The 12634-nt window shown below is 31.6% G+C and overlaps 1 protein-coding gene across 1 annotated transcript in view; it reads left to right on the forward strand.

Annotated features, from left to right (window-relative positions):
* The window catches only part of LOC118183919 (developmentally-regulated GTP-binding protein 2), a 100105-nt gene that overhangs the window by 34202 nt on the left and 53269 nt on the right, over positions 1-12634 (forward strand). The window contains exon 6 of the mRNA XM_085817059.1: positions 12162-12252. Coding sequence (XP_085673185.1) covers positions 12162-12252 — 91 coding nt within the window. The remainder of the gene's footprint in view (positions 1-12161; positions 12253-12634) is intronic.

The following is a 12634-nucleotide window of genomic DNA, read 5'->3' on the forward strand; positions in this document are numbered from 1 at the left end:
TAAAAAGTATTCTTCAGCTTGGAATCAATATCAGTATCATCAGTATGTTTAAATTTTTTATTCATTTTTATTTTTTCTCTTGGGATCAGCTTACAATTGGAGTCAGATTATAAATGGTTAAATATAGTGTGCATTAATATTGTATTTTACTTTCTCCTTGATTTTAATTACTCAGTGTAATAATAGTATTATCTTCAGGGTTGACCCGTTCAAGATATCAAATTAATGAAGTTTCTTCTGTATATTAACCCCATATTGAGTTGTAGAACCTGTATTTTTACATCCTATCAGCTGCACTGTTCAGATGCATGTTGTATCACTCCTTAATGCTGATTGGTGCTGCAAGTTTAATCATTTATATAACTTACCAAACCACATTTGTATACTGCATTTCCTAGTTGTGACTCAATATTTTCTGGGTGTATGTATTTTTTTTTCAAGAATGTATATGTATATATATATAAATATAGTATATGTGTGTGTTTGTAAGTTAAAAAATATATAAATAAAAATTATATTTAAATTTGCAGTAGCCCCTTAATTCCTTATTTTACTTTGGGTACTTGCCCTATCTAGTCTAAAATCAGTAATAACTTTTCCTGGTTTAATTTTTCAAGCACTGCAGATGATAGGATTTTTTTTTTTCATTTCTGGATATTGAATAGATCAAGAACAATTTCACATGGATGCATATTAATTAATCAATTTCGTATAGATTTCAATAGATCAATTTCATATGGATGCAGAATAAAATAAAATTAGTTGTCATAACACGTCCTCAATCCTTGTCGTTCACACACACTGTATAATTCCATAGATGAATTTTTCACCCGCTCTTATGACATTCTGTCCACTAACTGTAATGTCGTTGTAGACTTAGCTGTAATGGCATAGGAAATATTGATTATTCATTAAATATTCATCTATAATCAAGAGCAAACATGTCAGCCGAGGTAGCTTAAATAATCATTTTTATTTCAGTTCACACTTGTGGTCGCACTGCACTTGGTTCTCTAATCGTGCCTCGAACATTTACATTTTTTATATTCTTATGATAAGGAGAAAGCAGTGAGGTAGTGTTTTAGCAAGAACAGGGGTGAAGCAAAGTGATTAGTTATCCACCATGGAAGCTTATGTATAAAAAGTTTTTGGTTCTCAAAAATATAAGTTCTGAATAAGTTATGTCATCATCATTAAGTACCAGGTCATATGATAGGATTAATCTAGAAATAATGCAGTCCAGTGTCCGGGTGTTGCACTGCACCAACTAATCACATGTACGTTGTGACATCATCTGAAATTGCCACAGATTTTGTATTTTTCAATGAAACAATTCCATTGTCATATCATAAATTCATTGGATTGTAATCTGCAATGTATTTTTCATTATTGTCTTTAAGCTGCTGCTTGCATACATAGCTTTTTTTTTTTTTAATCTATCTCTAGTATAACTCCTTCTTTGTTGTGAAAGAAATTTTGTGGTCAACAATCAAGATTTTTTACATCATCATATACTTGTCCCCAAAGAAAACTGTGTAATAATTGAAAAAGGTAGTATTTTGTAGGAGCAACAGCTAATGAAATAGGAACTGCAATAAAATTTCCCATCTAAACTACTTTCATTTTTTTCAAATCTGAACAAGAATGTGAAGACTTTCATGGTTATGATAGAATGTTACCCCCCTATGATTATCCAGTAATGGTTGTATCTCTGGGCATTGCAAAGATGGTCCAACTATAAGCAATACATCTCCAGAATTACTGTGTGTTTAAGTAGCAGAAGCTCCTATTAGATTACTCCTTTGAAATTCCATCAGATGCTTAGCAAAGCCTTTTATGGATGTAATCCTTATTTTGTAGCAAATCCTGTAGATTTGCTTGGCTTACAAATAATTTGATATCATTTGACATTCTTGTAAGCATCCATTTTTCATCACCAGTTACATACCTGCCAACTTTTACGAATTTTTCGTAATTTTTACGAAAATGCATTTGTCTTTACGATTTTACAATCGTAATCCATTTTTTACGATTTTTTTCCTTTTTCAAGTGTTTGTAGTGATTTTTGTCAAAATTTTAGAATTTTTCGCCAATTCAGCGATTTTCGCCAATTGCATCGTGTTTTACCGCCAACTACCGACTACTTCGAATCCAGTAACGTGCGGTTTCTCCTGCCTACAAAGCCGAATTTCCAACAATTAAAGAATCCTTCAAAGTGAATAACTATGCATTTTGCAACATGTGCATGTGTGACTTCATAATAAGTCACGGTGGAAGAAGCGACATTGTGAAGCATGTTAAGTCTAAAAAGCATGAAGTTGATGCTTCGGCTTCGACAACGTCAAAGAAAGTAGATGATTTTTTTTTTAAATTCGGCTATGAATTGGGATGCCGATGTCATTTTGGCAGAGTGTTTGTTTACTGCATTCCTCATCGAACACAACGTGCCGCTAAGCGCTGCTGATCACGCCGGTCAACTTTTCAGACGGATGTTTCTCGACTCCAAGATTGCTCAGAAGTATGCTTGTGCTCAGACGAAAACATCTTCTATTGTGAACGAAATTGTTTGCGATGCACAAAGTGAAACGATAGCTGCACTCCAGAATTCAGCATTTTCGGTGTCAATCGATGGCAGCAACGACAGCGATTGGAAGCTTTATCCCATCGTTGTCACATATTTCTGTGATGTTTCTAATGAAATGAAAACTCATCTTTTGTGTCTTCCATTGTTAAAATTGGAAAAATTATGCCTCCTTGGTAATTAATGAGTTGAAACAACTTAACATCCCATTATCAACCTGCATTTCATTTGGTGCAGATAATGCTCACGTCATGGTGGCTGACAAAAAGGGTGTAGCCTCTTTCCTCAAAAAAGAACAAAATGAATTAATTGTTATTGGATGCCCATGCCACTTAATTAATTTTGCAGCAGAAAAAGCTGCAGCTGCTTTACCATTAAATATTGACCAGCTTTTGATTGATGTGTTTTTCTATCTGGAAAAAAGTGTAAAAAGGAAAAATACCTAATGAATTTCCAAGAACTGTGCTCTGGTGAAACGAGAAAAATTCTGAAACATGTATGCACGAGATGGTTATCCTTAGGCAGAGCGCTAGGAAGGTTTATTGAACAGTGGGATGCATTGCTAAAATATTTCCTTGAAGAGACCAAAACGAAACCGCAGATCCCATCAAATTTGTCGGCCTATAAGATTCCAAAAACCAACTTTGCTTCTAATCAAAATGCTTTAAAAGGGAAAAGCCAACACACAGAATCAAACCCTTTAAAAAGAAAATGCTTAGAAGACTCCTCAAAGGTCAACTTTGTTAAAGACGTTGAAGGGAAGAAGAAAAACAGTCTTCTATTAGCCGGGAGGAAAGGATTTTCTATCTTCTTTCTTTGGATTTGAACAAAGCATATTGTAGTTTTGTGTTAAGTACCATTAAGATTTTTGAAAGTGTAAATACCCTTCTACAATCAGCTTCGCCAAAATCTCCCCTGCTTATCCGAATTCTTAATGATCTTTTGAAAGAACTTTATACTAAGTTTGTAAAACCATCCGTTGTGAAAAACAGTGTGTTGATTCGTGTTGCCTATAATAGTTTGGCAAATCAAAAGGATGACAATGATCTTATAATTGGAAATCAAACCAGGGAACTTGTAAATTCTTTGAAAAATTATGAGAAAAAAGAATTTTTTCAATGTGTTAGAAAGTACTTTTCCTCAGCCTGTGATTACATTGTAAGGAAGTTTCCTTTGGAAAATGAAGTTCTTTTAAATGCTGAAGTGGCAAATTTGAAACAAATTGAAAATTCATCTTTTGAAAAGATTCGTTTTTTTTATTGATAAATTTCCATTTTTGTTAACAATTAAAGAAAATGAATGCCATAATGATGCTTTAGATGAACTACAGAACCAGTTTTCTGCTGCACAGTTTGAAGACTTTGCCAGTTCTGGAGAAGATAGACTTGATGTCCTCGTTGGTACCTTAAAAAGAATAAAAAGAGCTGATGGAACACCAAAATATGATAGACTAGCAAGAGTTTTATGTGCTATTCTCGTAATTCCACACAGTAATGCTGAGTGCGAGAGAGTCTTCAGTGTTGTGAAGAAAAACAAAACTATGTTTCGTTCTTCAATTTCACCAAAAACTCTAGAAAGCGTTTTAATTGCTAAATGTTATGAGGAAATTAATTGTTATGACAGGAGATTTTCCCAAGAATTTTTGGCTAAAGCCAAAAAATGCACTCTAAATTCATTGCAATAATTTTTTTGTGTAACATTAAGTTCTTGTTTTACGTTTCCTATAAATTTTTTAGTTACTACTTAATTGAGATTTACTAATGTAAGTACAATTTTCTTTTTTCTATTTGTATAAATTGTTATTTTTTTTTTTTTTTTTAATATCAAAGCATGATATTAATTCTTCGTGTTCTTCTGAATTTTGGAGAAATCTTCTGAATTTGGGGGAGAAATCTTCTGAATTTTTATCTTTAGAGGTTGTCAGGTATGCAGTTATCATTTGATGTAAATCATTAGATACATATTCTACCTGGCAAGATTAAGAACACATCAATTTACTTTACTCTTTCCATTTGTTTCTGCCATTAGCTAAATCAAAAGGCATGCACCTTCTTTTTAAGTGTTATCCTGTAAATCCTTGTTTTCTCTGCCTACTCTCTTGTAATAATCTTGTCATCTCTGTCAGTGACTTTTGACAAGTTCCTGTTTTTTAATTCTTGAGATTAAATTAAAAGAAGGTATTTAAATTCATCCTGCAAAGCTTATATTCATGAGAAACAGAATGATTTATCATGCTGCAGCTTGTGATATGAAACAGTAATGCTGAGTGAATTTATTTATTTATTTATCTATTTTTTTCAAAACGAGAATTTAATCTGGAATGTATCATTTACTTTTATTAATTACACTGATGCTGTAAGTACCTTACTTTGTGAGATTAAAAAAATACTGTAAAAATGTCTATGGTTTATTATTTAATGTGTTTGTAACACTTCTTCAGAATTGTTTAAATATGTGATTTACTCTTCTGTAAAAATAATTGTAATTGTAGTAAAGAGGCATATCAAAAGGGTGCTTAACCACTTGCATTTGTAGGCTTGCCATGTTACACAGGATTGTTAAAATTTAAAGGTGAATGTGAGCCAGTTTAATTGGATACACATTATCAATTTGAGTCACATAGTAAAGCATATTTCCCATATACCATTATTGTAGGGAAAAGATCACTAATAATCATCATTAAAACTTATCTAATTATCACTTATCTACAATTTATATATGTAAATTAAAATGAGGAAAAAGTAAAAAGAATAATTATCACAAAATTTTCACATATCTGCATTCGTCATCATTGATGTCTTGTCTACACGCTTATCTAAATGGCACTTTAGTGTTATATAATTCAGTTACAGTTACAGTTTCATAACCATTTCCTACATAATTCAGCCATCCTACATCATCATCTGCCCTCATATGACAAAAGCAAACAGTGAAATTTAATCTATAAATTACACTGAAAATGAACATACCAATACTATTATGCAATAAATGAAAATACTAAATTAATGCAGATGAATAAATAGAAATAGTACCTGATTGAAAATCAGGATATTCTAATAATAGCACCCAGAAAATAAAAAGAAAAATAGTAGTTAGTAATCATTATCAAAGAGAAGATTGATAGGATTAAAGTCCAAAAGTGCAGATCAGTTCACATGGATCAGTCCATAAAACCCTAAATATGTTCTGATGAAGTAATACGTTCAGATAATATGTTTTGATGAAGTCCAAGGTTTCATAAATTCAACCCAAGAATTTGTTTTCATAGGTCCACCAAAGAAACCACGTTTTTCAACATCATAAGTGTGATTTGACTTGATTTTCATGACCTTGTATAGTCTGTGAAACTTTGGTTTCAGTTTAAGACCAGGTCCATCCATATTGTGTACATTTGATTGCCACTACATCATGAAGTTAGAACTTACAGTGATGGTTTACGTTGTAAATTGTAGGTTTTACCATTTTTAGCCTATACTTTCGAGATTTGTTGTTTAGCTTCCTTACAAAGATCATCACGACCATTAATGAAATCTAACTGGATCTCTGCATTTAACAGCTCTGTAATTTTGTCATGATTAGCAGATTTCATTTTAGTTCCAAACATGAGTTCAAATGGAGTTGTATTGATACTGTGTTGGTATGTTGAATTTATCACTTGCTGAATTTCATGATATGCATATACCATTTTGATGGATTTTGAATCAAAAATTTAGAAAGAACAGAAATTATTACAGAATTCAATCTCTCATTTTGTCCAATGGCAGGAGTGAGGCCTGTAGTAATTTGAATATTCTGGATATTGCTGGCTGAAAAAATAATAAAATAATCTTGAAAATCTTTTGAAGTAAATGCTGAACCTTTATCAGAAATTATACACGAAGGATTTGCAAAGACAAATTTTTGATATTCCAGTTTAGATATTACTTTGGTGCTGTCAGTAGATTTTGTTGGGTAAAGCCTTACAAACTTTTGTGAAAGAGTCAATAACAGCAGATTTTTTTTTATCATGTGCCAGACTGTGTTATAATGGCATGACTGCCATTATAACACAGTCTGTGATGAGCAGCCCAATACAATTCAGAAGCATTAAAAAAATTAAAATAATTTTTAACAGCATTAGCCATTGCCACATCATTAAGTACAGAACAAGTGTCCAAATGATCACCACACATGTCATCAATATCACATAATGGGCAAGATGGAGACTCCACTAAACCAAATCTGTATAGGTGTTTCCTGAGGCAGTCATGTCCAGTTTTTAATCCAAAGTTAGCAACACTGACAGGTCTAGGTAAGTTGCAAGGAATGGGATTCTCCATTAGGGACCCCAAATCTTCCCCTTCACAAAGTCCCAATTTGTCTCTTGAAGATGAGCTGCACATCTGGCTCCAATAATTCTTATAGCACTTTCCTTGACCCAATCCTCCTGTTTGCACATTGGGTAAGGAAGGACAGATCCAGCCTTATCCAGAGTGTCAATAAACTTGTAACACGCAATTCCACAATGACTTGGGTTCCACTGTGACCATTATTTATTACAGGATTTATCACAAACTGATAATTGAGAACAGACCCATTGTTTGAAAGTATGACTGAAGAAACTGTTTTAATAGTGGTCTGTGAATTAGTAAATATCACAATGTTCTGGTCATCTCTTTTGCATCTCTTCAGCATCGTTGTTGATACAATTTGTACCAACAGCTCTGTTAAAGCAGAAGTGCTGAGAGTAAATCTCTGCACTAGCATTACTATTAGCACCCACAGCAGAAGCATTGGTGTAACCAGTGCAACCATTGCATTGTTGGAAATCTTTTCCCAATAGTGGCCAAAGCAGCCATCCTCAATTCTGTCTTAGTGTAGGATTTTTACTGACCAGCGAAACCAAGTCTTAAGTTATAATTTGCCAAGTTCAAATTTCTTAGAAACACATCAGTCTGAAGTAGTGGCTGTCTGTTAAAAGAAGGGATATATATATATATATTTATAAAACAGACTGCTATTTGTCACATGTAGAAAGCTAGGTTGAGATCTTAACCTATGCTCTGCAGGATAGTACATCGTCCAGAAAGCTTTGAGAAAAAAAAAAAAAACCAAATTTTCTAAATTAAAAAAAAAATGTTGAAAATGCGGTTTCAAGGCGAAACCACCGCCCCTGAAAGGGTTAAGCAATTATGGAAAAATTTATAATAAATTTAAGAAAATATCTGGCAAAACCAAGGAAACTTTGTAAGTCTTTGTGCGTTTTAGGTTCAGGTTAATTGATAATGGCACTTGTTTTAAGAGGAGATGGGAACAGTTTATCATTTTTAATGACTTTAACAGTAATTCACTTCTGCAATTTAAAAATTTAGATTTCTTAAAATTAATTTCGAGTCTATAATCACATGCAACTGAGAAAACACATTTCAGATTCTTGATACCTTCATCTTCATCTTTAGAAGGAATTATGATATCATCAAAATACAGAAACATGACCTTGCAAAATTACTTGTAGATCCTTGAAAATGGAATTTGCATATCTTTGAATATAGAAGGTGAGGTACAGAGACTAAAAGATATACCTTGCACAAAAAACGCCGAGACAGTTCTATATCTCCTGTTCTACTGGACTAATTGTCAAAATTTAACTTTCGTTTCCCTTGTCTCGAAAGCGTGGCTTTGGATATATATTAGATTTATACATAGCATTGTTCTAACATAGGTGTTTTGACACAAAATTGGACTTTTCTGGAAATAACATACCAATTTTTTTCCATATTTTTATTCTATGACTCAAATTATGCCTAGGTATTAAATTTTATATTTTTTGGTGAGAAATTTATGGATAAATATAAAAATGTATCTTGCTGAATTTTTTTTTTTTTTTTTTTTTCCTCCAGTTTGCACGAAGAATAATACACTTGGCAAACTTCTTAATTTATAACGACCTGTTTTCCTTTCCTTTTTTTAATTGTACGTGAGCAGAAAAAAGGTCATCGTTCATACTTTCAAATAGTTTTAACAAAGCTCGTAAACTACATTTTGGTGTTATTATCACTTATAATAAATATGCCAAATTTCAAAACATGCCAATATGTAAATTCATAAATGTCTTGGGAAATTTTGAATAAAAAAAAACTCTTTAATTTTTTGCAGGTATACTTTCAAATACATTTACATTGAGTGGATGGTAAAAATTTTATAGATGTAATTCAAAATTCTTTTAAAAATTTGGAATTTGTGTTTGGCTTAAAATCTAAAACAAGATTTTCTGGCAATAAATTTAGAAGAATTGAAATCAAAAGTGGACTATTGGATTTTGAATCCTTATGCATTGAATCTAAATTTCGTAGAGTGATATGGAGATCATAAAATAACTTTCTCAAAGCTGGGACATTAAGATTTTTTTAACACTTTGCAAGCTTAAAATTCTACTCATAAAAGAATCGATTATATCTTTATGACCTAAACGATCTTTAATTAACTTTACGCAATTGTCATAATTTTTATCAGTTAATTGAAAACCAGATACTACATTTAATGTTCCTTAAGTGAATTATGTATTTAAATAGGCAAAATTTTCAGTTTTTGAAAGTGAATTGTTTCAATCTTTAGTGCTTTGAAGTGAATTCCAAAATTTCAGGTCTTCTGAATATTGGCTTGATTATTAACTTAAGAAGTTTAACTGAAAAGGGTAAATTTAAGTTATCATTTAAAGTACTAAATATTTTTTTGGGTGTCGAATTAGTAAAATTTTCTTTCTGTTTCAATAAACATTTATGTTGTTAGTATACCTGATACCATCATAACATACCATCTTTTATTAAAAAATTGTTAAATATAATACTAATATGTGAAAAACAAATTATTTTCTGAAAAATAATTAAAAATTTTCTATAATATTAAAAAAATTATTTCATTATTTGTACATTGTGCAAAAAAAGGGGGAACAGTTCTATATCTCCCATTTTACAGGGCCAATTGATGAAATTCAAATTGCGTTTTTCATGTCTCGAAAGTGTGACTTTGTGTATGTATTAGATTTATATATATGGAATTGCTCTAATTCAGTACAAAGTCTGTAATCCGGACTTGTCGAGACTTTGGTGATTCCGGATTAGGCGTTTTTCTGGATTATAGATCATCAATTTAAATGTGATAAGATGGCATGCAGAAATTATACAATTAAAAATATGAAACCGAAATTTATGAAATAAAGAGCAATTATGATCTAAAGGGTATCAAATTTTACAAAAAAAGAAGCTTAATATTTATTTGTTTACGTTATTAAACGTTTCTTTCAACACGCGCATACATAAAGCATACATTATGCGCATGCGTAAAGTTTGTGGCTTTGAGGTCCAGATTATAGATCATTCCGGATAATGGACTTCCAAATTATGGACTTTGTAGTGTAGAGGTATTTTATCACAAAATCGGGCTTTTCTGAAATGACATTCCAATTTTTTTCCATATTTCGATTCTACAACTCAGATTATTCCGAAATGACAAGTTTTATAAAAATTGCCCGAGTAGTTTTTAAAAAATTAACTCTTTTCAAAATTTTAGCTCCTTAATGTTAACTCAGTTTGGTATGTATTTATTAATTTCTCTTTTTTTTATTACACTAACTTGATTCCTTCTTTCACAGTTCAAAATTTAGTTTCATTCCAAATAAAATTCACCCATTTTTTGTGATTTATTTTTAAAATTCGTATTTTTAAATAATTTTTATAAATTTTCGAAAAAAAATTTCATTATAACCTATAAAACTTTTACCATCACCTTAAAATAGATGTATTTCTAAGCATACCTGCAAAAAATTTGAGCTTTTTATTCAAAATTTCCCAAGATATACGTGAATTTATATATTAGCTCGTTTTGAAATTTGGCATATTTATTATAAGTGATATAATAACACCAAAATGTAGTTTATGCGCTTTGTTAAAATTATTTGAAAGTATGAACGATGACCTTTTTTTCTGTTCTTGTACAATTGAAAAAAGGAAAGAAAAGCAGATTTTTATAAATTAAGAAGTTTGCCAAGTGGATTATTCTTGGTGCAAACAGGGGGGGGGATCAAGATAAATTTTTTTATTTCTCCATAAATTTCTCATCAAAAATTACAAAATTTAATATCTAGGCATAATTAGAGTCGTAGAATCAAAATATGGAAAAAAAGTTGGTATGTTATTTCAGAAAAATTCCAATTTTGTGTCAAAACACCTATGTTAGAACAATGCTATGTATAAATCTAATGTATATTCAACATCATGCTTTCGAGACAAGGAAAATTAAAGTAAAAGTTTGACGATTAGTCCAGTAGAATGGGAGATATAGAACTGTCCCATTGCTTTTTGTGCAAGGTGTACCTTTTAGTCTCTGTTCCTCACCTTCTGTATTTCAAAGATATGCAAATTCCATTTTCAAGGATCTAATTTTGCAAGGTCATGTTTCTGTGTTTTGATGATATCATAATTCCTGCCAAAGATGAAGATGAAGGTATTAAGAATTTGAAATCCGTTTTTTCAATTGCATGTGAATATGGACTCAAAATTAATTTTAAGAAATCAAAATTTTTACATTGAAGAACTGAATTACTTTTAAGTCATTAAAAATGATAAATTGTTCCCATTTCCTCTTAAAACAAGTGCTGTTATCAATTATCCTGAACCTAAAAGGCACAAAGACTTAGAAAGTTTGCTTGGTTTTGGCAGATATTTTCTTAAATTTACTGTAAATTTTTCCATAATTATTTAACTATTAACTGATCTCAATAAAAAAGGAAATAACTTCTACTGTGGCAAATTGCACAACTGAAAAAAATGCACAAAGATAATTTTTTGAATTTTTCTGTAAATATCGCACCAAATTTTACAAATTAACATTTAGGCATAATTTAAGTCGTAGAATTGAAATAGGGAAAACAATTGGCATGTTGTTTCAGAAAAAGTCTGATTTTGTGTCAGAATACCTATATTAGAACAAAGCTATATAAAAATCTAATATATATCTTTAAGTTGCGCTTTCGAGGTATGAAAAACTGAGTTTGAATTTTGTCAATCGGCCCAGTAGAACAGATATAGAACTGAGACTTTGTTTTTTTTTTTTCTGCGCAGTGTACTTTTTTTATGTGCTTTTAAGTATTATTAGTATCTTGTAAATGTGTTTTAGGTATATATTTCTTCTATCTTTTTAAAAATTGTTATATATTTGTATTAGGAATATAAGGATTTTTGAGGCCCGGTGACGCAGTGGCTAGTGCATCGCGCAGCAGCACCACAGGTCCGGGTTTCGAATCCCAGGCTGGTCAAGGTTGACTCAGCCTCTCATCCCTTGGGTTGATAAAATGAGTACTAAGTTCGCTTAGGGACTAAACACTGGGGGGGGGGGGTCCTGCGACGAGCAGACCACTTGTTCAGGGCATATGCTTAGGAACCCTTGGCCCATGGTGAAGAAAGCAGATTTTGGGTATTGCAGGCCTTGGCCCATTAGGGCTGTTATGCTACTGAGTTTAGTTTTTTTAGTTTTATATAATGGTTTTCAATTAAATATTTTTATTACACTCAAATAATATTTATTTTCTTCCACGTTTTAATAGGTAAAGGTAGAGGGCGTCAAGTAATTGCTGTTGCTAGGACAGCAGATCTGGTACTTATGATGTTAGATGCAACAAAAGGGGAAATCCAAAAGTGAGTATAACCAAAATATATTGTGTTTGTTAAGACAGCATCTTTTTCATAATTATAGTACTGAATTAAGTACAGGGTGATCTTTTTTAAAGTGACAGTGTTTGGAGCGCCCTGTAGTGCAATCTAATAGCCGAAATGGCACCAAACTTGGTATTTAGACTAATCAAGACATGGGATTTAGACATGGGACATCAAGACATACAATCGTACAGTTAAATTATTAATGTTTATTTACTACATTAACTTCCCCGGTGAGGAATTAGACCACATTCAATGTGAGCATCGTTCTCAGAAATAACACCGTGCATTCTGTGCACGATGTTCTCTGTAGCCATATGTAACATATCACAAGGAATATTCCGCAGTGTCTTTGTTATGTTGT

This window comes from Stegodyphus dumicola, chromosome 5, assembly GCF_044657685.1.
Source record: "Stegodyphus dumicola isolate Sdum_Otavi_A_Nest chromosome 5, ASM4465768v1".
In the NCBI taxonomy this organism is placed as follows: domain Eukaryota; kingdom Metazoa; phylum Arthropoda; class Arachnida; order Araneae; family Eresidae; genus Stegodyphus; species Stegodyphus dumicola.